Source organism: Ruditapes philippinarum, unplaced genomic scaffold (genome assembly GCF_026571515.1).
Source record: "Ruditapes philippinarum isolate M1 unplaced genomic scaffold, ASM2657151v2 ctg550_1_1_1_1, whole genome shotgun sequence".
NCBI lineage: Eukaryota > Metazoa > Mollusca > Bivalvia > Venerida > Veneridae > Ruditapes > Ruditapes philippinarum.
Window position 1 is genome coordinate 213,356 of NW_026854566.1, and position 23,742 is coordinate 237,097.

The 23,742-nt window shown below is 30.6% G+C and overlaps 1 protein-coding gene across 4 annotated transcripts in view; it reads left to right on the top strand.

Annotated features, from left to right (window-relative positions):
• The window catches only part of LOC132740484 (secretin receptor-like), a 138,321-nt gene extending 115,913 nt beyond the window's left edge, over positions 1-22,408 (top strand). For 3 of the 4 annotated variants that reach the window (XM_060728391.1, XM_060728392.1, XM_060728390.1), the window contains 11 exons: positions 6,459-6,569; positions 7,504-7,637; positions 9,804-9,898; positions 12,164-12,332; positions 14,164-14,320; positions 14,895-14,955; positions 16,328-16,397; positions 17,424-17,515; positions 19,575-19,713; positions 20,515-20,556; positions 21,195-22,408. In XM_060728391.1, the coding sequence (XP_060584374.1) occupies positions 6,459-6,569; positions 7,504-7,637; positions 9,804-9,898; positions 12,164-12,332; positions 14,164-14,320; positions 14,895-14,955; positions 16,328-16,397; positions 17,424-17,515; positions 19,575-19,713; positions 20,515-20,556; positions 21,195-21,578 (1,454 nt within the window). In that variant the 3' untranslated portion in view covers positions 21,579-22,408. The remainder of the gene's footprint in view (positions 1-6,458; positions 6,570-7,503; positions 7,638-9,803; positions 9,899-12,163; positions 12,333-14,163; positions 14,321-14,894; positions 14,956-16,327; positions 16,398-17,423; positions 17,516-19,574; positions 19,714-20,514; positions 20,557-21,194) is intronic. The other variant, XM_060728393.1, reaches the window with a different exon arrangement.
• Positions 22,409-23,742: the final 1,334 nt, after the last annotated feature.

The window sequence follows — 23,742 nt, forward strand, 5'->3', positions numbered from 1 at the left end:
TTTGGGATGTAAATATATAACGTGTGAGCGTCAGACAAGTTTCTAATAGAATTTAGTCTAAACTTAAGTTTGCAGTCATGTACATATTATACGACATGTGTACATATACTGAATCTTCTCATCCCTTCTAGATGGTATAAAAAGCGATATGTTTCGAATAAAATGAATAACTTTCAGTTTAAGTTCATTTCCCATTAAAAACGTGATTTCATCGATAATAGAGGAATGAAATGTTGCACAATTAATTTTCCTTGACAAACAGACACAATCAATTCTATTCTGCGATTGTAATTGTTTAATTATTTGATTGCACCGTTGTCTGGGAAGTTGCTGTTTACTCAAAAGTGTGTTTTGTTAATTGATGCGTTTAAGTTTATAATCTTGTCCTTCGGATTATTGATATTGCAATGAAGAACCAAGTAATCTTTCAGACTGTGCTTCTGGGCATTCGGTAATTTCACAATTTCATATTTAAGTGATGTTTTACTTAGTTTATTTCTAATCAAATAAACGATATTCAAACGGTAAATAAAATTATCTTCTTTGGAAATGATACTATAATAATTACGAATGTTAAAGGTTAAAATACATGATCTGTTATTACTTTTAAAGTCAGATAGGTATATCTGTAAAATCTTTCTTTTGATAGGAAAAGAACAAAGCTGTATTGGAAAGATATCTTTTATTAAAAACATGCCCCACTAAACTCAATTTGTCACACGTTGAATATAAGGTTTAAGCACGTTTATATACATTCATGAGCTCAGAGTTTTTATAATATTTTCTGTGTTAAATACAATGTGTTTTATACAATGTGTTAAACAAGCAGACGAATAAAAAAATATTTACAATTTATTTAAGAATTTCCAGGTAATAATACCATTGTCTGACTCAAAACTTCAGATCTCTAGAGTACTAAATATCTATTTCTGAAATTTCAAAAAGACATTGTTCCTTGCATTATACAACAAAATACAACCGACCATAAAATGTAAATTTTGAATATGCACAAACATTTATATCTATCAGACATTCATTTATATAAATGTTCTATTTATATAAATGTTCTGTACAAAAAGGACTGATGATAATTATTTTGTAATGAAAAGATATTTTAAATAAGACAGATATAGCGATTGCATTAAATAAATAATGGGTTGTATTTATATAATCGTTTGTAAATATGTATATTCAGAATACAAATGAGGCTCTCTTGCATTGTTATAAATCTAATTGTTTTTGACATTATTTGTATGAAAACAAGATCTATAAAACTGAGTCTGTGTACCTTTCAGTGAAAGCGGTTCGGTTATTAAAACTTCAGATTGATTTTAGTTCTGCTTTTTATATATTGAATTGTTGGTAAGCGGTGCTAAAAAAGAAATACTTTCAAAATTGTAGTTTCAAATAGAAACCTTTGTTTATTGAAAAAAAGAAAACATAATGGTTGCATTTTATTAATCAGCTAAACTTTCTTTTCAGTATAAAATATCCATACATTATCTAGGTATATATCTGTCTAATTATCACTGTTTTTATACAAATTATGGTAACAATTAAGTCTATCTCATAGATATCTCATTCTATTAAAAATGACATATTCGCGTTACTGAAATCAGATCAAATGTGCAAAAACCACAGAAAAGATGTAAGTTACAAATTGCACCCACACAAAAATTACGAAGAATTCCATGAAAACTGTCATCGATCAATCGAGGCTAATGAGCTATGAAAAATACTAAATGAATGTTTTTGTGTGTTTATCTGAGTAAGTCTGTGTTCGAATTAGAATTATACTATATACTGAGAGTTATTTTTGCATACATTACAAATCTTGCTTAATGGTATCATAAAATGACAAATACATATTTTCCCACTCTTTTTTATTCAATATTGTAATAAAATCAAAAGCACGCACCTTTAATAAAGTGTAGTGTTTCCTGTCGGAAACAGACAGAACCTAGTCGTAATATTGATAATAAATTATACATTACAATACCTAGAAATCCCAGAAGGTAGGCACTTTTGCACAATGTTAACACTTACTGTCATGAAGATTTAATATTCTATGTATTTTATTAAATTTAAATCATATCAAAATTAGGATAAAGTTTTACACATAAATAGACGGGAAACCTACGTATACGGGTTTGCTGATTTGCTTGTTTATGAGCAGAATTGTTTCGTGTTTGAAAACTTTAATAGTTTTAAATAATTATTGAACAATTCATCGTTTAGTTATCGTTGTTATTGTTTATATAGATTATACTTACTTTTATAACGATTATAAGAGAGATTAAGCAAGTGATTGTTAATTGTTAACATTAGTTAATTTAATCAAGTCGATGTGCAATGATCAAGGCTTCAACTATTATGTCGACTTCGTTAATGAACTGTGACAGTAATCTTTTCTTTTCCTAGTCTTTGAATATTTGCTTATATCAGTAAACATTACATCACAATGTGAAGATACAAAACTGATGTTTTACTTCATAGTCTTTGTGACTTTTACAAAAATACTGGCTTAGGAATTTTGCATTTTAGTTCTTGTATCAAAAGTAGAAAGTACATATATTTGATATTGTCCCGCTAAATAGAATTTGACAAACATAATCACCGTTAATATTTTGTTATGTGTAACTTATCCAAAAAATTTTGGATTTTTTTCCAAATAAGTATCACCTAGTAATGAAAAGAAACTTATCCAAAAAAGGGAAACTTATCCAAAATAAGTGCAACATATCAAAAAGGGAAACTTATCCAAAAAAAAGGAAACTTATCCAAAAAGGGGAAACTTACCCAAAAAAGGGAAACTTACCCAAAAGAGTGCATGTACATTGCATGAACTAGTTTCGTATAGCAATGTTTGAAATAAGGTTATTATTTCATCAATGAAAAATAGAACTGATTCAGAAATTCAGAAACGTCTTCATTCATTTTACTTATAATTACGAAATACAAGAAAAATACACTTAAATTGTATATAATTTTCAAATAAATCCCTATCACCTTTTTATATGTAATCGTTTTATATGCATATTTGATTTTTAACATAAAAACATGTGCGGACAAATATTCCCATAAAGTATAATTACTGTGCGGCGAGATAATATTACATTCCGCATGCTCATAGCCTCGAAGTCAGTTAATGGCACCTTACCAGCGATCCTGACTAACAATTGGAATACAATCTTTTTTATTTTCTTAGCGTGTCTCCTTACTTCATAACTGTCATGGGTCGAGGCCACATGCCCATATCAAAGTACGCAAGGCACGAAAACACAAAGACGAAAAGGGATTTATGAATAAACGTTCTGTTTACTTTGCATTTGATGTTACAATGTATGTGACAATATATGTATGTGTATATATTAAAATCTAAAACATATGAATATGAATAAACGTTGTATATATATACACAACCTTTATATATATTCATATGTTTTAGGTTTGTTTTATATTTTGATTGATATTTACAGTTTTGTATAATGTTTAAGCGTGTTTATTCATTATAACATTTCACATGTCTGTTTAAACAGCAAACAGAAGAAAAACTATGATATCAAATGTGTGGATGATATATTTGTCATTCAACGAGATTTTTGAAAAAAATATACTATTCTTCAAAAACGATAACTTATCAGAAATTCAAATTTTAGGCAAGTATTTAATGATTTAATGAAACATTAGTCGTAACTGAATCTAGTGCACGTTATAATCAGAATTATGAAGCTCAAAACGAGAAAAGGGAAAATTGCGAAATACAACTGTAAGAGATATTTACAAATACATTAAATCTTAGTTTATTAGAGAAATAATATTCAGTTGCAAAGTAAAGCGGAATGCACTTAAGTCATTGTTAATGTTTTGTTCGGAATTTGACAGATCAATTCTTTATAAAGTAATAAAATATGCATAATCGACTTAATTCAGAGAAATATAACTGCGCAAGCGTATTTCGTCATTTTAATTCGATAAACATTTTTGAAAGATTTTTTTCCGTATTGCAAATGGGTGAAATATCTTAGAGACAGATAGGACAGTTTCTAAAGTGAATTTATTTCATTTATGTTTATTTGAATTAATGAGTCGGTTTAGTTGATAAGAGCAAAGAAAGAAATAGAAATGTACTTCGGCATGAACATATATTATTAGACATGATCTTGACTTGAACATAACAGTTATTACAGCAAAGACATAAAAAGAATGTAATTTGGCATGAACATATAATTCAACATGATCTTGTCTTAAACATAACAGTAATTATATAAATATGATATACATTAAATACAGCAGAAATAAAAATACAAATATACAAATGTAACAATCATTATTATCGATTATATAAATTATTCATGTTTTCCTTTATGACACTAAATGATTTATTACAAAATATTGCTTCTTTATTCAAAGTGTTTTTACAACATGTATGAAAAGTTCAATGAGTTTTTACATGACAGACTGTATATCATCACCTGGTTAGGTTGTAATATATTTTCTAACAAATTAAAACAAAATTGTGTTCATCTTCTATACCATAAAGGTTGCCAAAACGTACATTTCTTTCAAATCGGACAATTCTCTGTCAGTCTCTGTATTTAAATAGTGCAAAGACAACCTTTCTTCAGCTTTTGATCTGCTTCATTTAGAAAAATACATTTTAGTTGTTTGATATTTCAAATTTATAAGTCTTGGTCTAAATATTGGAATAAAGTTATGAAATATCATTAAATACTATTTCTTGGAGTAATAGGTTAACTTTGGAACCCAAATTATTTACATTTGTATTCGTTCATGTTTCATAATAAACATTATGCTTTTTAAGTGAAATTTACAAATCCTTGTCTTATTAACAATCAGTTTCACCATACAAAGCATCATTGCATAAAGACAAGAAAAAGATCATCTGAAAGTTCAGCAAATCTTAGTGTTATTGTTCTGAATATTTGTCTGATAAAATTTATTTTATTGCATATTGATAATTTTATGTAATAAATTAAATGTAAAGTACATTAAGGTTTCTCATTTATGGACAGCAAATATGTCTCTGCATTTCCAGGCAGGCTTTCTCCGTTATGACATTTTATTTAATAAATAAGGTATAAAGAAAACCAATGTTTCTCAACGATGGAAAACAAATAAAAGTGTCTGTATTTCTGGGAAAACTATATATCTTTTGTTGGAATATGTACCATTTGAAATGATACTGATTCAGATATCAAAGAGAAATCTAACATAAGCCATTTATTTTCAGTTCATAAGATTCTGAAGTAAAAATGATTCTTTTCTGTTATAGTCTAGGAACCAAAATTGACATGTAAATTTATAACCGAGAAAGACAAATTTTATTGGAAGGAATTCGTAAATGAAAATGAATTAGATTGCGTGACAAAACATATACAGTTTGTATGGTTAAAATTACATAGAAATATACAGTAATATATTAAAAAATATTATTCGTGATACGAAAATCGAAAAATATAAGATATTTAGAGTCACGTTTTTATTGAAAGGTATGTTTTTTCTTGCCATAAACATATGAACGATTTCTTACTCGATAAAAATATTTAACGATCAGACTCATAAAAGCTTGATATACCGTTATACACTTATGTTTCTTCTGTTCAAACGATTGTTTTAATTTTGACAAAGAATTTTTTTTTTCTAAAATATCTGTATACAAAAATGTCTGTATGTTTCCTTTAGAATCAATGCTAGGTACATATGCAAGAAATCAATTATTTATAAATGGTCACAACCATTACTTAAATTAACAGCCTGTTATTTTGTTCCGGGACATTTTATTATGTATAATTAAAATATTCATGTACAGAGACATTTTATGTTACAATTCTTTCGAGCAACATTCATAATTGTACTGTTTATACTAGTAATTATTGTTTTAAATATTTCATTACATATAGCTTTATAACCTTTAAAAATGTTGTGCTGTCGTCAACAAGACAAGAAAAAATGTGTATGAATTTATCTATCTATTTATAGTTTCAAGTTATGCTTTATTAGATGAAGATATATAGGAGTTAGAACTATCTATATATATAGTTTTAGGCTTTAGTGTATGGTTGACTTCTTTAATGCAGCTATAACATTATTTCTATGAGTTTTAGTTACTACTTTTTTATTTCAGTTATCGAATCATCGGATAATGCCAAAATAGCATTATGCCTTTGGGATCAAGCATCAAAAGAGTGTTTTGTCTATCTTTTGTTTATTTTGTCCTATTTTTTTACAAATCAAAAGATGACATTTTTCTACTAGCAAATGAAAACTTTCAGTAGCCACTTTCTATATTACTTCAATCACTTTGATGTCTTCTCTCAACAGATTCTCGGTTCTTGTACCATTGACCTTCCGGTGATCATATTGAAATACTTGACCTTCTAACTCGGATTAATACTTTTCATATTAACTTGCAATTTTGTTGTTGTTGTTTTCAGACAATGGCTGCGAACGTGTTTGGGATAGTCTCTTGTGTTGGCCACCTACTGAAAATGGAACTGTGGCATCCATGCCTTGTCCAAACTATGTAAATGGGTTTAAAATAAGTGGTAAGTATCAATATATGCTTTGTTTATACATTGTATATTACTTCTGTTATTTTCACTATAGAGGATAATGTACATTAACCTCATTCAAGTAATTAAGCAATTTTAATTATGACCGCATTGTTTGTATACTGTTCTCGTATTATTATATACATGTTTCTCTTTGTTAAGCTTTTGCAAGGTACATACATGTAGTGCTACAGAATATCCCTTTTCCGCAATTCGATGGGGTAATTTTTTATACAAATGTAATCAATAAATCAAATCCAATATATTTAAGCTGAACTTAAGTTCTGCATGGCATTTCAGGTACTATTCAAGGTATTTTAGCGTTTAAAGAGCACGTCCTACGTATTTTTTCCTCGATAACTTCAATGTATCCTTAAAACCAATTGTTGCCCTTGACAATAATATTTAGGAAGAAAAATTGTACCGTTAACATTACAAAATTGTAATTAGATTTAGTGGGCACGACTGAGGCTTAATGTTCCTTCAAACATCTAGTATAAATAAGGGTATGAATAGTCAATCATTAGAAAAATAGATACATTTGTACATTGAACTGATATCAAATTGTAAATTTACTTCTCTTTGAAAAGTCCAACATTTAAAAGTATATTAAAAGCAAATATATGCTTTATTGAAAATAAGGTGATATCAATAATTTTAAATTTATTTAGAAAATAGCTTTTTTTTCTTAAGATTGCGATGAATCATATACATCGGCTGCCGTGCGGCATAAACAGAGTGTAAGATACTCAGTATTCTAGGACTTCACAGCTCTAAAATTTTGTAGGTCTTTCTAGGTCTTTGTAGGTTATTTCCTTGTCAGTCATGTGTATTTCTATGTTGTCCTCGACCGCTTTTGAGGCTATTTGAAGTAAATATATAAAATCTACTACAAAAGACAACATAAATTATATATGCATTTCTACAGGGCTGGCAACAAGAACATGTGACAGCACGGGTGAATGGTGGGTCAATCCGTTAACGAACGGCACCTGGACGAACTTTACTCTTTGCGCAGATAGAAATTCTGACAACCTGTACGATGTTCCGAAGATTATTGCGGTATGATGTAATTAATGATGTGTGGTAGAAATTGCCTTTTTGAAGCAAAATGAATTTAATCTTGAGCATAACTTTAACACAGACATATTTTAACAATAATTTTCACTTATTCTTACTAAATATAAAACTGTTTAGAACTATCAAAAATCTCATTAGTGTTTCTAAAAAGTAAATAAAAATCAACCGTAGTTTTGCTTTTTCGCTTGTTCTTTCGTTTGTTCGTTCGTTTATGTGTGATTTTTAGTGTTCTAAATTACAACCATGAAATACAATTATTATTTAAGTAATAGTGAGACAAAACTCTAACAATTTAAGCTGCTAAAAAGAGACTAAGCCGTTGTTCTACACGCAGTTTATCAAAGAAAGAAAGAATAAATGATTAGATAAACATGACAAATAATGAGGCTTAATTTTCATATCTAGGCATTCTTATTTTGGCGAAGAGTAGGCCACATACTTTAAGTTAAACATTCGCCTCTTAAGCAATCTTTAAACCTATTACTCCATTATGTTGCTCTACATTAATTAAATTTTCTAAATGCATTGCAATAATAAAATGCATTTAAATAAGACTTACGGTCATCAATGTTTGTAATATTTAACATCATCCACATATATTTGTTAAAGTAATATGCCATTTCATAGTATTTGTAGATAGTGCCCATTATTAAGACATTTCAACAGCTTAACTAATTGGCATTTTAGCATTAATTTTGACATGTTATCTGCTTTAAGAGGCTTACAATTGCAATACTAAATAAATGCTACAAATTACGAATATCTGCGGACTAATGGCGGAGGTTTAGCATATGACAAATCTAAGATAGAAATGGACAATATATATTAGTCTAAGCACGCACATTTCTAATTTGATCTCAGATTTATCATGTAACGCGGGGTAATTTCCTTTAAGCGGATACAAAGGACATATTTGGTTTATACAGAATTTATTTTAGTTCGATTGTGCAGGAAGCTATAAGCTTATAAACGCACTTTCGAATCCGTTCCTGGAACCAACCAGTACTGAGCAATGAGTGTAAAGTTTCTTGCTCAAGGAAACAACGACTTGCCCCTGTCAGGGTTTGAACCCATGCGGCTAGCGATCATTAGATTACTAGTCCGAAGCGTTAACCACTCGGCCATGCCGCCACAAAGGAAATATTTGTGCTCGTTATATTTATAAAATAATTGACTGGTGTTTTTATTCAGTAGTTTCCGTTAAATTACGGATTTCCGCTTGCTCCTCGGTGGTGTTCGAGATTGTCCGATATTTATTTTATTTTTTGTTTCAGTATGAATGTTTTTTGTTTTAAAATAGAAGACAAACGAAATGGTATGGTATCCATAAATCGATCTAGTTGGAGAGATGATTTTGTGGGAGATTGATTACATTAAAAGCAATCTATATGACATATGAGAAGTGTATGAGGTTAAAAATATTTCCGTTCTAGATCGGTTGTTCTCGTGTATTTTCGTAATTTAAAGAAACGTGATATAGTACATTTATTTGACATACAATTAAGTGTGCGACAATTATGTCAAGACGAAACAATCAATAATAAGGACAGTTATGTTACTATATACCTCTAAATTAAATGCTTCAATATGAAATGCCTTCTATTCATCATCATCATTAAAAGAAACAGCATCATCAACAACAGCATCGCCATCTTCATCATCATCATCATCATCATCATATTCATCATTTAATTCATTTTGACACACACATTATTATGTAAACAGATTGGATTAAGTTTGTAATTTTCTACTTTAGATGTTAGCATCAGATATATAACAATATCTCTTTTTTGTCGTCACTATTTCCGAGAGATCTTTCTTTTTTAACTACTATGAGTGGTAAGTGCTGCGGCAGCACTTTTATTCGGAGAAAAGAATGTATACTGATTGAGACGGTGCTAGGGGTTGGTGTGAGAGATGTAGCTATTGGCATTGCGTTTCTTGAACTGTGTCTACAAAAGTGCATTCAGTTTTTATTGTTCTCGATGGGTCTACTACCTTATCAAAATATTTTAACATAATGATTGTTACACATTCTAATATATCACATTTATCATTCATAGTTTACTAAAGACATTTTGAACTTACATTATGGTGGATATAAACAGATTTTGACATCATGATGAATGTATATATGACGTATTTCAGGCACATATGGGTCGTATTCAACTAATGTACAACATTGGATACGGGATCTCACTTGTCTCCCTTCTTCTGGCAGTCGCAATCATGATCTACTTCAAGTAAGATACAAAATATTTATTCTTTTATAAATTTACATTTGTTTGTGTTTATAGAGATGAGGGTTATGTTTAAATATTGAATTCTGTTTAAACAGATGCTAAGGACAGTAGCTTGCAAAATTGCAGTTACCACTTCTGTCCAGAAAAAGGCTAAATCAAACTTAGACTGCAGAAATTTTAATTTTGCTGTTTTATGCGTTTTTAGGATAATCCGCTTTTGCCTATCTTATCTAAAAGATTTTTTATTCATTTCCTTTTTTTCCAATGTCTGTTTGCGTATATTATTCTGCATAGAAACTCGTGTGCCTTGATGTGAAGAGATTTCCAACTGCTTACGGAGTGTTGATGATTTTTTAAGTGTCTGCCTGTGCCTGTTAATTGACATTTGAAATCTTCTACGACCACGAAAGTGTCGCCAGCTGGTGTTTATTTTACTTAAACCTAACTCTGTTGATGTCAACTAACTCTACCGATGCGACAAGTGCAGGCCAAGATCAGTCGGCATATCTGTGCTTTCTGGGTATTGCTTGCATTGTTTGCTATTCAGTCAGAATTTATCTGAAAATTTCCTTACAAATGGTGAATTGTTTTGTCCAGACTGAAAGATTAACATTTCCATTTAATATATTTAATATGGTAAGGGTAAAATATGAAAAACAATGAAGGGAGGCATTCAATAAACGCATCCCAAAACGAAAGACCACCGACAACGAGCCCAGCACAACATGGGATTCCGAACACATAACGTAGTATAAGAATGTTTAGAATAACAACAATGCGAAACTGAACAACACATAGTCCTGAGAATTTTTGCCCAATACTTCACTTGTATTTTTATTTATTTCTTGTCCTTCGTGGTCATTGATTATAGCATATTTAGTGGAATTAAGCTTGCTTACGGAACGTGGGTGGTCTTCTTATCATGTGCTCGTTCTTACCTGAAATAATGCACGGAGTTAATTTCCTCCACTAGTAAAATTGGTAAGTCTATTGTATTGGTGCGTCGTGACACCAAACCAGAATATGTGAAGTCTGTTAGCCGAAATCTAATAAAACAGTACCTTTAGTTTTAATTGTTGAAATACAAGTGATTTCATCTGGGACGGAGAAACCTCTGTATAAATTCATAACAATAGTTACTTATTCCATAGGAAGTTGCATGTGAAGAAGAGAAATATAACGTACTAAATCGATCTCAGTAGTTTGCCTATTTTATGTTACATTAGTTCTTTTAAATCCCAACTTTCTATTTCATTTTCAGTACAAATTATTGAAATACCGTTTTCTATTATGCTTAACTTTGTTGCAAAATCACTTGTCCGGGCATCAGGTGCTTTAAAACATTCAATTAGCTATCTTCTCATGTAAAGGAAATGTAAATTATAAAACTTATTTTAAAAAATCCATCAGAAAATATCCCTTTATGTGTGTTAATCCAAATTTTATAATATCTGACATTGATACAAAAAAATGATATATCTGTTTTCTACGAAAGAACCTACAAAATATAGAATATAATGTCTCAAAAGTACTTGATTTTACACCCATAAAAGGATATTTTTTCAGATTAATTTATTTTATAAAATAAGTGTCCTTTTGTACGCAGAAATTGATGTAAATTGTGAAAAGTGTCGTCAAGGTATCCAAATAAATGTATAGAGATTATTATTTTTTAGTTTGGAATATCAAATCACTTTATTATAGCTGTAGATAAAATGTCTGTTTGTTATATAACACAAGTGCTCAGCTCATCTCTTTGTAATGAAACATAAGACAAAAGTAATACTATAATAATTATTTGTAAATGTTATTATATAAATGTACATTTCTTGCTGGATTTGCTTTTCAACAAACACAAAAGTTTCTTTCCAAAAATACAGTATGTACATGCGTAAATGGTAGTATATTTTATTGGTTATAAAGACTTTTGATATGATATATCATTGCCTATCGGCTCGGGTTATATATACAAGCAACTGTTAATAATCACATAACCTCTCAGGAATCTTTACAACGAATTTATAATACAGCAAACTCCCGTTTCGGAGACAGAAGTGGGCTTTCTTTGTAAATTGACAGCAGCAGTATATATAAAACTATATAAACCTCATGATTGTCAAATGAAAAGCGACGTTACAAAATTGCAGTTATTGTCTTATAAACTAAAATGGTCAAAAATATTAACTGCTGTAAATATATACCATAAAATTACATGTTTCAAAGAATCAAAGTTTGATACTTCAATATGCTTTTTAACAATTTCAGACGTCTTCATTGTCCCAGAAACACCATTCACATCAATTTGTTCGTCTCGTTCATCTTCCGTGCTATCATTTCATTCGTCAAAGAGAACGCTCTTGTCAATCAAGTCGGCTTTAGTTTTGATGTAGAAGTCGCAACAAATGGCAATGTACGTTTCTTGGAAGACAGTTCGGTACGTATTGTCCACAGTTGATTTAACGTCGTAGAAATATTGTGTTGTCTGCATTGGTATTTTCTAGATTAAAACCTCATTTTATACTGGTTTTATATTGCTACATTAATTTTTAAAGGGTTTTCGTGACTTGTACTAAAACGACATTATCAATACATGTACAATAAACACGTAAAAGAGACAAAATCATAAGATAACATCCCACGGGAAATTAATTACTTCGAAAAAGGTTAGATAATTTCAGAAAATCAAAGAAATATACGTAATTAATGCTTGACTGTTAGAAATTTCTATAGATCTATCTTATTTCCTTAAATGTCCACTTACCGTCTGCTCTTGTCATCTGCTGCTAATTACATTGCTTTTAAGTTTCACCGGAACAACATCGGACAGATCGTATTAGGGATTACGTAATGACCTCAATTAGTCAGATGTTTTAAACGAGACTGGGGATTACTGTTTCTGTTTTTTCTGTTCTATGTCATAGACAACCATAAAAGCAATTTGGCTTCATTTTCATTTGAATATATGAATGTATCTTTGCAAATTTGTTTTCCCTGTGTGTTACATAATGGTTTACTTAAAAGGTTATTTAATCATGAATGTGTATGTATAACAACAATATCTTATGGCTTGGGCGGATGACATCACTGAATACGTCATTGAAGGATATGATGGTCTATTCAGACATGATGTATCAGTTGCGTTTAGGAAAACCCAGCGAAGCAGAGTTACTATAAAATTCAATATCTGATATTTATTCGGAAAACATTGAGAAAGAAAGATGTTCCTCACAGCTTTTGTTTACATTTACACTAATTTCGAAATATGTGACGCGGAAAGTGACGGAACTGAACAAAAAATTCCAAATTACCCTGTAATATTAATAACTCAGATTATAACTGCCTGGCGCAAACATTATCTTTATGGGGTCAAAGTCAGACTATTTCATTATTTCAGGAAAACATGTAAAATAAAATAGGATCCAAAACTCGAATACTTTGCTTGAAATTCGGTAAATTTAGGTTATGAGATTCATGGTTCCTGTCAAAATAATCAGGTCAATGAATTAAAAAAAAACAGACAAAAATAAAAGAATTTCAGCTGCCTCGCTTACGTCTTAGCAAAAGGGAAGACAATCTTTAAGCGGATTTCCGGCAGGCCATTAACCCTACCAACGACCATAAACATCTCTCACATGTTATTGCGCACTGCAATAAAAACACAAAAGTTGGTTTTTATTTCGATTGAAATTGTCGGCCAATGTTTTAGAAAGAAATTCAGAAACAGGTTAAGGACAAGCAAAAAAAATATTTTAGACTTGTAACTATAAAACCTTTCTGAAATAATGAGTCAACGGCCTCTGTATAAATTCGACGTCAATAAAAGAAGCATGTTTCAAATTTCAAAAGGTGTTGAAATGGCAAAACAATTTTTAAAGAAAAATATACGTTTTGGTAAAACGTCATGTATTTATTCTCTCTTTTCTAATATAGGACATGTTTGCTCAGCCTGATAAAGGCATATTGTTATGTTTTTAGTTAATGAATATGTCAGGCTAAAAATAGCAAAAAAGTGAGCGTTATTGTAAATTAGGAGTAAACATATGGTAAATTGCGAGTGAAAGCTATCAGTAACCAAGGTTAAAGTTATTGTAAATTGCGGATTAATGTTATTGTAAATTGCGAGTCAATATAATTGTAAATTGCGAACATTATTGTAAGTTGCGAGTACATGTAAACATTATTGTAAATTGAGAATAATATTAATATTACATTGTATTTGATTAAAGCCATAATTATATTTATTATTTCGTTTCTTTTTTATTCAGCACTGGCAATGCAAAACGTTCTTTTCGATGTTTAATTACATTCTTGGTGCCAACTACATGTGGATCTTTACAGAAGGGATATATCTACACATGCTGATTACAGTTGCAATGTTCTCGGAAAAATCTGGAATTAAAAAGCTCGTCTTGTTTGGATGGGGTAAGTGTGACATCGTGGCCTTGATTTTTTTGCTTCTTGTGATGATCTTCGTGAAACTCAAATCAATCATCCAAGGTTATTGCCCCATGTCCCGACGTTTCAAGTGGTGAACGCATGCACAGATCCTATCAATTCTTTTCTATTTTTATATCAATAGTTTCATGTTTGAGTATGAAGTATTTGCATGTCAATGTTGGACACAATTGTAAACGTCGTCTCTAAGGAAGTATTTTCAAACAAGAGGTTTAAAAATGATATTAAAAATGACCCCCAACGTACCGTAAGACATTATGTTTTTTCGTTTTTCTGCAGTGTCATTCCTATATCTGTTTAATCTATTATACTTCAAAGCAGTGTTATTGATTATATCTGATCTATTTAAAAATTAACAATGCATTGGGTTTCTCTTCGTACTTTAGTCAGAGTTTCGATAAAAAGTGTTGTCTGAAAGCCAGTCTGGTTTTTTGTTCAAATTTGATTGGACGATTCAAATAACAATTTCAAATTGACCAATCAAAAAGCGTCGAGCATGCAGACTGGGGTTTTTATGCTTCATAATCTCTTTTTTTTTCAGGCACGCCGATTTTGTTTGTAATACCATGGGTTATAGTACGTGCAACTTTAGAAGACGTGTTGTAAGTTTTTTTTAATATTGATTTTCAGATCGACTTATTTTTACTATAGATTTTTAACTATCTGCAAATAGTGTCAGTCCTTCACTCCACGTCGGGTTGTTTACATTGCAATGTAATTCAATACATCTTGTTTGCTTTTATTGTAACGTTTGCTTAATATAGCAAATATATTTACTGAATGTAGTAATTTCTTCTGGGAAAAAGAGAAGCATACATTTAAGATATTGTTTATTTGATGTGATATTGTTTAAACACTATTTTCCTACTATTTTCACATGCTTACATAACAAACAACCATAATAATGATTTACTCTGAGTGGTGTCCAAAGTCATAAATTAGGTACAAATTATTATTGCAGAGAAAAAATAAAGGAGTCGATTATAGACTTGCTAGGAAAGGTTCTAATGTCATGATTTGTTACAAACGCGCACGAATCTTTTGTTTAGTCAGAATATAATCTACTATTGTTTGATAAAAACGGCAATGTAGCGTGACACAGTCACATAGTCACTGTGCGGGAGGGGGGGGGAGAAGCAGGGGACCTTAATTTAAACTATTTTCTTAGTTCTATGTGGCAAATACACAATTCCAAATATTTCAAAATCTTTTACACATGAAGTGAACTAGTTGCTGAGCATTATTCTAGAATACATTTCCTACACATAAACAAGAAAGAATTACAATGAAAGAGATATGAAAATTGTTTAGCCAGAATCTTCGTCACATCAATACATTTTGCCGGGGCTAGTGTTCGAATATGTCCCCTTGCATTGATTTTAAATGTGTATAATCATCATTTTTACGACACGACTTTGGCTTGAATATTCGTTATGTTCAATGGCGCCTAGTACAAGATATACAGTTACTGTCAAGGTGTTAAACACGCAGACACATTACATTATTGGCCGCCGTACAGTGTCACCTACTTTTGGCTCATAATTCATATCTTTGGCTAATACTCCGTGGAAATTGCATGGAGATAAATTATCACCACTTTGTGCCTCAAAATTATCCCTTATGTTACTATTAAAAGGTCAGCACATTTAGGAAATCTTTTGACAGAAAAAAAACCTTACTGATTTAATGTTTGAAATTAATTAATACTATTTGGGAAAAAAGTCTAACCCTCCATTTCCTTTTCTAACATTTTAAAGCGCAGCTGGTACGGCCTTTGAATAATTAATTTTAAGCAAATTTGAAATAATTAATTTTATTATATAAGCGAATCTGTGTTGTTATTTGTCTTGATATAAGTCATTCATTACAACTGAAACACACACTTCAGATGCACAAATATCACAATCTTCTTGACATAACCGAACTGAAAATAAGATAAGTATAATTTTAATGTGTCTTTTTTAACATTTACAGATGTTGGAATACGCATCCTACACATGGGTACTTCTGGATGATCCGAGGTCCAATGGTTGTGGCCATGGTTGTAAGTACTCGAACACCCGTCGATTTATCAATTCAAGTAATACTTTATCCATATACTCTGCACATGAAAAGCCTTATAAGTAATTTTAATATTCTAACGAGTAATGGCGGCGTGACGAAGTGGTTAACGCATCGGACTAGTAATCTAAGGCTGGCCACGTGGGTTCAAACCCTGTCAGCCGTTGTTTCCGTGAGCAAGAAACTTCACAGTGGTTGGTTCCAAGGACGGATTCGAGAATGTTTCAATAATCTCACACTCGAACTAAAATCAATTCGCATAAACTAAATGAGTATTTGCGTTTGTCAAATTAGTAATGTGTTTGTCCAAAAGAATACCAGCATATCTTACATTTGACTATTTATAACGTCATATTTCCTGTTATGTATGTGATAAAGTTATTCGTCTCCAAAATAAAAAAGACATGATACTAAAGTAATTGATTTGGAAATCAAAGCTGAAGTTAAAGCACTAAACCGAGTTATAAGTCTGAAGGGATTATAACAAGTTGGTCAAGAAGGGAATTTTCTCTATATTAAACAAACTCTTTTGACACAATGTATCGTCATGTCACTCAAAATTGTTAAAATGTATATTTCTTTAATTTCATCATTTTTTCCGTAAATTTTTTAACATTAACACTAAAATTGTCATAATATAATGCGCTTCTAATATAATTTTGTAAAACTTCGGCAAATTTCGTAACTTTCCGTATCATACACACTAACACATTTAAGGTCATGTGGCGCCGAAACAGGGAAGATGATTTTGGCTTACCTTAGGTGTTACAAATTTAAAGCAACACCAAGGGCAAATCCTGTGTTAGAGATGTTAAATATTCTTAACAAATATTTATGTTTTAAATGAATATAAGTAGCGAAAATTAAATTCAGACGGAAATTAACGTCGATTGCCGAATTCAGATGAATACTAACTGTCAGACTAAAAGTAAAGAAAATTGCCGACTTTATAGAGCTTTTGGTGTATGATATACGTTTTTTAATCTTAAACATTCTTCATATTTTTCAGGTCAACTTTTTCATATTTCTCAACATTATAAGAGTTTTATTCACCAAGCTGAACGCATTTAAAACCCCGGATGTTAAAAGGTACCGGTATAGGTATGTAGTTGAATGCAATTCTAACATTTAGCGCTACTAAACTTCGTTTTCGAATCTTAGATATCTACTTAGGCGATAGCTTTTACTACTGTTAGAAACGTTTCTTTTTTCATTGAGAAGATGTGGCAGATTGTTGTGCTTTTTCCGGCTTTATTGCGCAAGAGCAAGAGTTAGAAATACGTTAAACATGATCTTATCTTCGACGTTGCTTGTTTGTAGTTATATTTTAAATGTTACAAAATAAACTGTAAATAAAATGTATATACAATGTTATATAAATAGCTGAAAAATATCTAATTGTACAAGATTTCATCAACATCTTTCGATTATTAGTTCGAACCTCATGCTACTGTTGGTTTTGCCTTCTTTACGACTTTCATATAGAGGGCAGTTATTTATGGACAATTCGTTTAAAAAAACGAAGATCAAAACCTTTCAGTTAGATCAGCGGAAAATTCTTTTGATTTCCTGAATTTAATATCATTTCATTGACGTGACAAAATTTAATGTTGTCTAAAGCCCAAGTTGTGGAAATATAATGGTCGAAATGTCCGCCATGTTTTTTACTTAAATCCTGCTATGTTCAAACGTTGCTAACTCTATCCCCAAAATAAAAAAATTGAAGTAGGACCATTACATTATGATTATATATTACTGCTCATCCAGCTTAACGTTGCCACATATGTTTTGTTGTTATAAGTTATAAATATTTGTCTTGGATCATTCTTAAGAAATATCAAAGGCAGATTTTACATCTATAAGCAGATAAGATAAGAGAAGAGAAAAAATTTGGTAAGATATAAAAAAAAATGTTATGAACGTGATTTTCACAAAAAGCATGTGCAACAGCTTGCCTCACAATACATGTTTTATAATTTTTAACATAATATTTGATTATATATTTGCATGAAAATTATATTATCTTACAAGATGATTTATATCATTTATTTTTAATCAATATTTTTTGCTTTTGATAATTATTGCCACACTCTTTACTCCTTGGTAATTTAATACCAAAAGCATGTGAGAAAAGTATGTCTGTCTAACAATATATGGGCTTTATGTAATACTTGCACGAGATTAGAATGGGTGTCACAATAATTAGGTCACGAGAATTAGGTCACAAGAATTAGGTCACGAGAATTAGGTCACGAAACATGTAATAATTTCACGTCCCGTAAGTATTTTCGAGCGCATGATTTTGTTTTGGCATTTTGAGACTAAGGATATAAGTATGATATTAATATTTTTACAAGTAATTTGTCTATAAACACTCTTGAAATATGACCAAACATGTGTTGGATAGTGTTTTAGATAGTAGATAGATAATAGGGCATGTGGAAAGCTTTATGTAAAATTGTATCTTGATAAATCATTTAGCTAGTTTTATATTTTCTTTAAAAATATGCGGTAAAATGAGACAAACAGTCAGTTACAAATAGTTTATTAGATTTCCAATTGAAAACAAATAGTAATGATATAACTATTTTGATGTCTGGGTGGATTTTTACCGACAAGATAAATAGATTTCTAACATGTAAAAGAAAATCCGCTTCTGTTGCGAGATTCGAACCAATACAGGTCTGGGGCAATTACTTTAATCAGCGACACTAAATCATTGTAAGCAACAGATGCCGTTTTAATATTTTCGAAGAAAAAAAATGTTTTAAAATAAATGATGAAAAAAAATACACTGTCGACTTCTCTGTTATAAAATTAGATCATTTTGCTCCATGAATTCCAAAAATAGTCAAAAAAAAGAAAACCCAGAGGATCGCCCAGCACAACAAAATTGAAAATGTTGCAGACTCGTTTTTGTTCACGGACGGACGTGTTACGTACCAGAAAACTCCTGCTCAGTGGTGCCCCTTTGCTTCGCTACACATCCAATCAAATCTGAGGCACTAGCTCAGTCGGTATAGAAGAATATCTAATCCATAGAATGACAGGGCAAACTTTATTCGAATTTGTTCCCCAAAATATTGCATTTAAATGTTTAATTTGTATAGATATAAATTTAGATAACATGGGAAATTATTTTTATGATTTATTTCTGCAGGAAATTGGCCAAGTCAACGTTAGTCCTTATTCCTTTATTTGGGGTCCATTACATCGTGTTCATTGGCCTACCAGATGACGTTGATGAAACTACCGAATTAGTGAAACTATACTGGGAAATGTTCTTCAATTCTTTCCAGGTTATTTTATTATCATTAGTTATAGTAGTTCCATTATGATCATAATTGTTATAGTTATCGATATCATTATTATTATTTTGTTATTATTATTATTATTATTATTATTATTATTATTATTATTATTGTCATTATCATTATCATTATTATTATCATTATTAGTAGTAGTAGTAGTAGTAGTGTTATTATTATTATTATCATTATTATTATTATTATTGCTATCATTGCCATCATCATTATTATTATTATATTATATTTAGTATTATTATCATCATTATAATAATAATTATTATTATTTTTATTATCATCATTATTATTATCATCATCATCATTTTAAGTAGGGCTTAATGTTATATTTACAAAATTTATAATCCAAATTGTCATCATTTTCTTTGTTATGGAACTTATATTTCAAAAACAGTATGATCACATTTATCATTAAAAAAATATATTTCATGTAGATCTATACCTTGTAAATATAACATTATTTTTTTTAAAATCAGTTCTTCAAAAGATGTCCAAATCCGTCTTTATTCAACCAGATATTATAATTTTTTAATCAGTAAGTGTCCAGAACACGGACATAGTAAAGATTGTCTACAGCATACCGACCAATATTATATGACATCATAAACACAATACAGCTGGTAATTAATGGTAATAGACTCATCACTTAAACCAATTCTAGCAACAACCGCATCGACTATCTCTAGAAAAAAATAATCTAGCTTTAAAGAACACCTTAAAGACAAGAAAGTATTTTCAATAATTGGCGGACAATTCTCTTTTTATATTTTTTTTCAGGGTTTCCTAGTCAGTCTGTTGTTCTGTTTTCTAAACGGAGAGGTAAAGAAGCACATCCATTTCAGACTTTTGTAATTCGTTAACATGTTCTTCAAAAAATCCCAGATAGTTTTTTCTAAAGTTATTGAGATGGTTTTGTATGTAGGCTATACCATACAGCGCAAACTGTCTTTATATGGTCCATTAGTTGTCGGTATAGCTGAGTTACGGACGGTGAGCGACAATTTTTGCCGTAAATTGAACGTGTGGAAATCTGTTTAGTCTGAAATCAGAATACAATCTTGCCATGTGTTATAGATGTACTCAAGTTTGAAAATAACTGGATAACTATTGTATCCTGCAGTCAGTAGACTTCGTGTCTTTCTATCAAAAGACTTGATAAACGTAGAATTTTCATTATAGTTTCGGTGGCTACTACATATTATAATTTATTTAATCACGGACAATTTAGAAGTAAAGTTTTAGCCTAATTTGAACACAGAGCATTTCTACATCATAAAAACAACAACTTTCAATTCGTTCTTCTTTCATGGAGTGTAAAAAGCACAAGATGTAAATTGAGCTCTTTAACACAGTACGTTTCTGTATAAATACCAGTTTTATATATATTATATAGACAGCAGCTATTTTATTACGTGTTCATGCGAACAAAAATCGACAGTTCTGATTCTATTTTAAAGGTACAAACAGAAATAAAGAAGAAATGGAAACGTTACATAATAAAGCGCGGTGGAAGTGGATTCAGACGGGCGGGACGAGAAACTATGACGTCATATGTCTCACGCGCGCGCGGTTCTGTTGCGTCAACAAGTGCCACAATGGAAAAAGACATACCAAATGGCAAAACACGGAACAACACAGATAAAAATACTCTTAACGGGGGCTCGTCTTCAGATAATTCAGTACATAATGAACAAAATGGACTTGTTATAGGCGACCATGAAGCCCACCCGATGATTGAAATAACTCCACCTGCCGCGCAGCATTACAGAAACGAAGATTCGCCATTAATGTTTAACAATAATGAAAACATAAAACATGAAGAGCCACTAACCAAAGATTGAATAGATATGCTCTCATATAAATAAAGGTATTCATCTTCCCGGAACTGATGCCGATTACACAGTTACGTCAGTTCCTGTTTATATTTTTCTTATCTGTGATAGACACACGTGTTTAAACGTGAATTTGGTAACAAAGATATTATCTTATGATTTATATACATAGAGTCAGTGATGATTTCACCAAAATGTGGCATCATGAATAGTAGATAAACCTACAGAAGATAGGTGGCGTAATTAAGAGGTGCATATTTTGGCGCTAAAATTACGGCCACATAAAAAAGTGCATAGATCTGTCTTCGAGCTTTGAACAAAGGTTGCTTAACAATGATAGCACAAACGGACTTTCAAGTCATGATGAGATGATATAACAATATGCTAACGTACTCGAATGAATATAGAAATACCACACATCCTAAGTAAATCTAAAATATAAATTTTGTCTTTTTGTGTGTTATTAATTAAAAATGAAGTAGCAAGTAATGCTGTACAGTAATTGTTATATATGATAGCGTTCACGGATTTTATAGTAGCATTGCACTGTGTTCTATGTTTTTATAGATCTTATACAGAGATGATTTAAATTGTAAACAGATGTTTCTTAATTGTAAAGGTGCCCGTGATGTTACCGTAGTAAATTGCGGTAAATGGTTTAAAAAAAAAGTTCACCAAAAATACACCTTTACCGTACATATACAGAAGTATGATAATGTGCACGGATCAAAACTGGTATGGTTATCTAGTTATCCACTTCAATTTATTGGGCGTATTTCTGGCAATGTAAATAGAAAGAAATAGTGTAGATAACTATAATTCTTCTTTGGCGGGATAAAAGATTAATAATTTTGTGATTTAATTTTATTGAATTCACAAAATTTATTACCTAGGATCTAAAACACCATTTCTTTACTGCTATTAAGTAAATGAGGTCGTCGCTGTTAATGGTGGTCCGTTGGGATCATCGTTCTTTCAACACACGGATAGGTGTTTCTATGTTACGATTGTACGATGGCCCAAATGAAACACCATACTTTACACTACTATCTTAGCGTGTACGAAGACAAAAGTTTGATGGACTAAATAATACTCTATATATTATAATCATTGTTGTTAATTTATGAACATTGTGTATATAAATATGTATTATTTATGGTTTTACATTTCAGAATTTTATAAATAAATAAAATTATTGAAAATTCTTATATGTTTTTCACTTGAATTCCTTAATATGAAGCCCTACCAGGAAATATCCTTTTTGATATCATTTATATTTACGTTTCGACACAGGATGTCCAATTGTGACAGATTCGGTGCTTTTCTCACAGATGCTTCAATATACAAATTTTTTTTTTTTTCCAAATCCAGTAAAAGAAATTTACTGTCTAATCTCGAGAAAAAGGTAAATATTATATACAAGTAATTTTAGTCAACAATTTTATTCAGAAGAGCTGATATAAAGATAATGGTCTTAAGCGACGGGTGCTCGTCAAGAGGTATTTAGGTTACAAAGTACTAAACTTAGATATTTCAGTACTTCCGGTCTAGACTTGAGATAATGGCAGGAAATCATGAATCCCCGTTATTTCCATAGTCCCCTGACTGTTAGCTGTTAGGCTTGTACATAAAAACATTGCAATGGAAGCTTTTTTCTGTACTTTTATATTTCAACAAGCTGATAGGTTGTGTTAAAGGGACTCCATTGAGTGTTTTTGCCATGAAGGGACATGAAACATATTTCAAAGATTTATGTACCATTTGATGTAAGTCTAGACCAATATCTTGTTTACAAATAGTCTGATCATTCCTTTACCCAATTTGCCTGACTAATCGTTTTTATTGTGCCAAATGACCCAAAAATGAAAAGCTTCGTAACGCCTTTCACTCAAATCGTGCTAAGAATTGAACAAAAACTCGGTATTCAATTTAATAATGAGTATATTTTTAAATTATTCTTTGTAGATGTTTCGATAAGAAGCGTTTTAAATTATCTATTTATGTAAAAAAATCAAAGTTTATGTGTTTAGGCTTTTAACCTCTTCGGAGCTCCTTTAAACTGTCACTTAGTAGAGAACACATTCCATAAAAAAATCTAATTCCCATTTATATGGCCAGCAAAATACCAATATGAAAATAGGCGAGTGAATATAAATTGGGACTATGTGTAAAA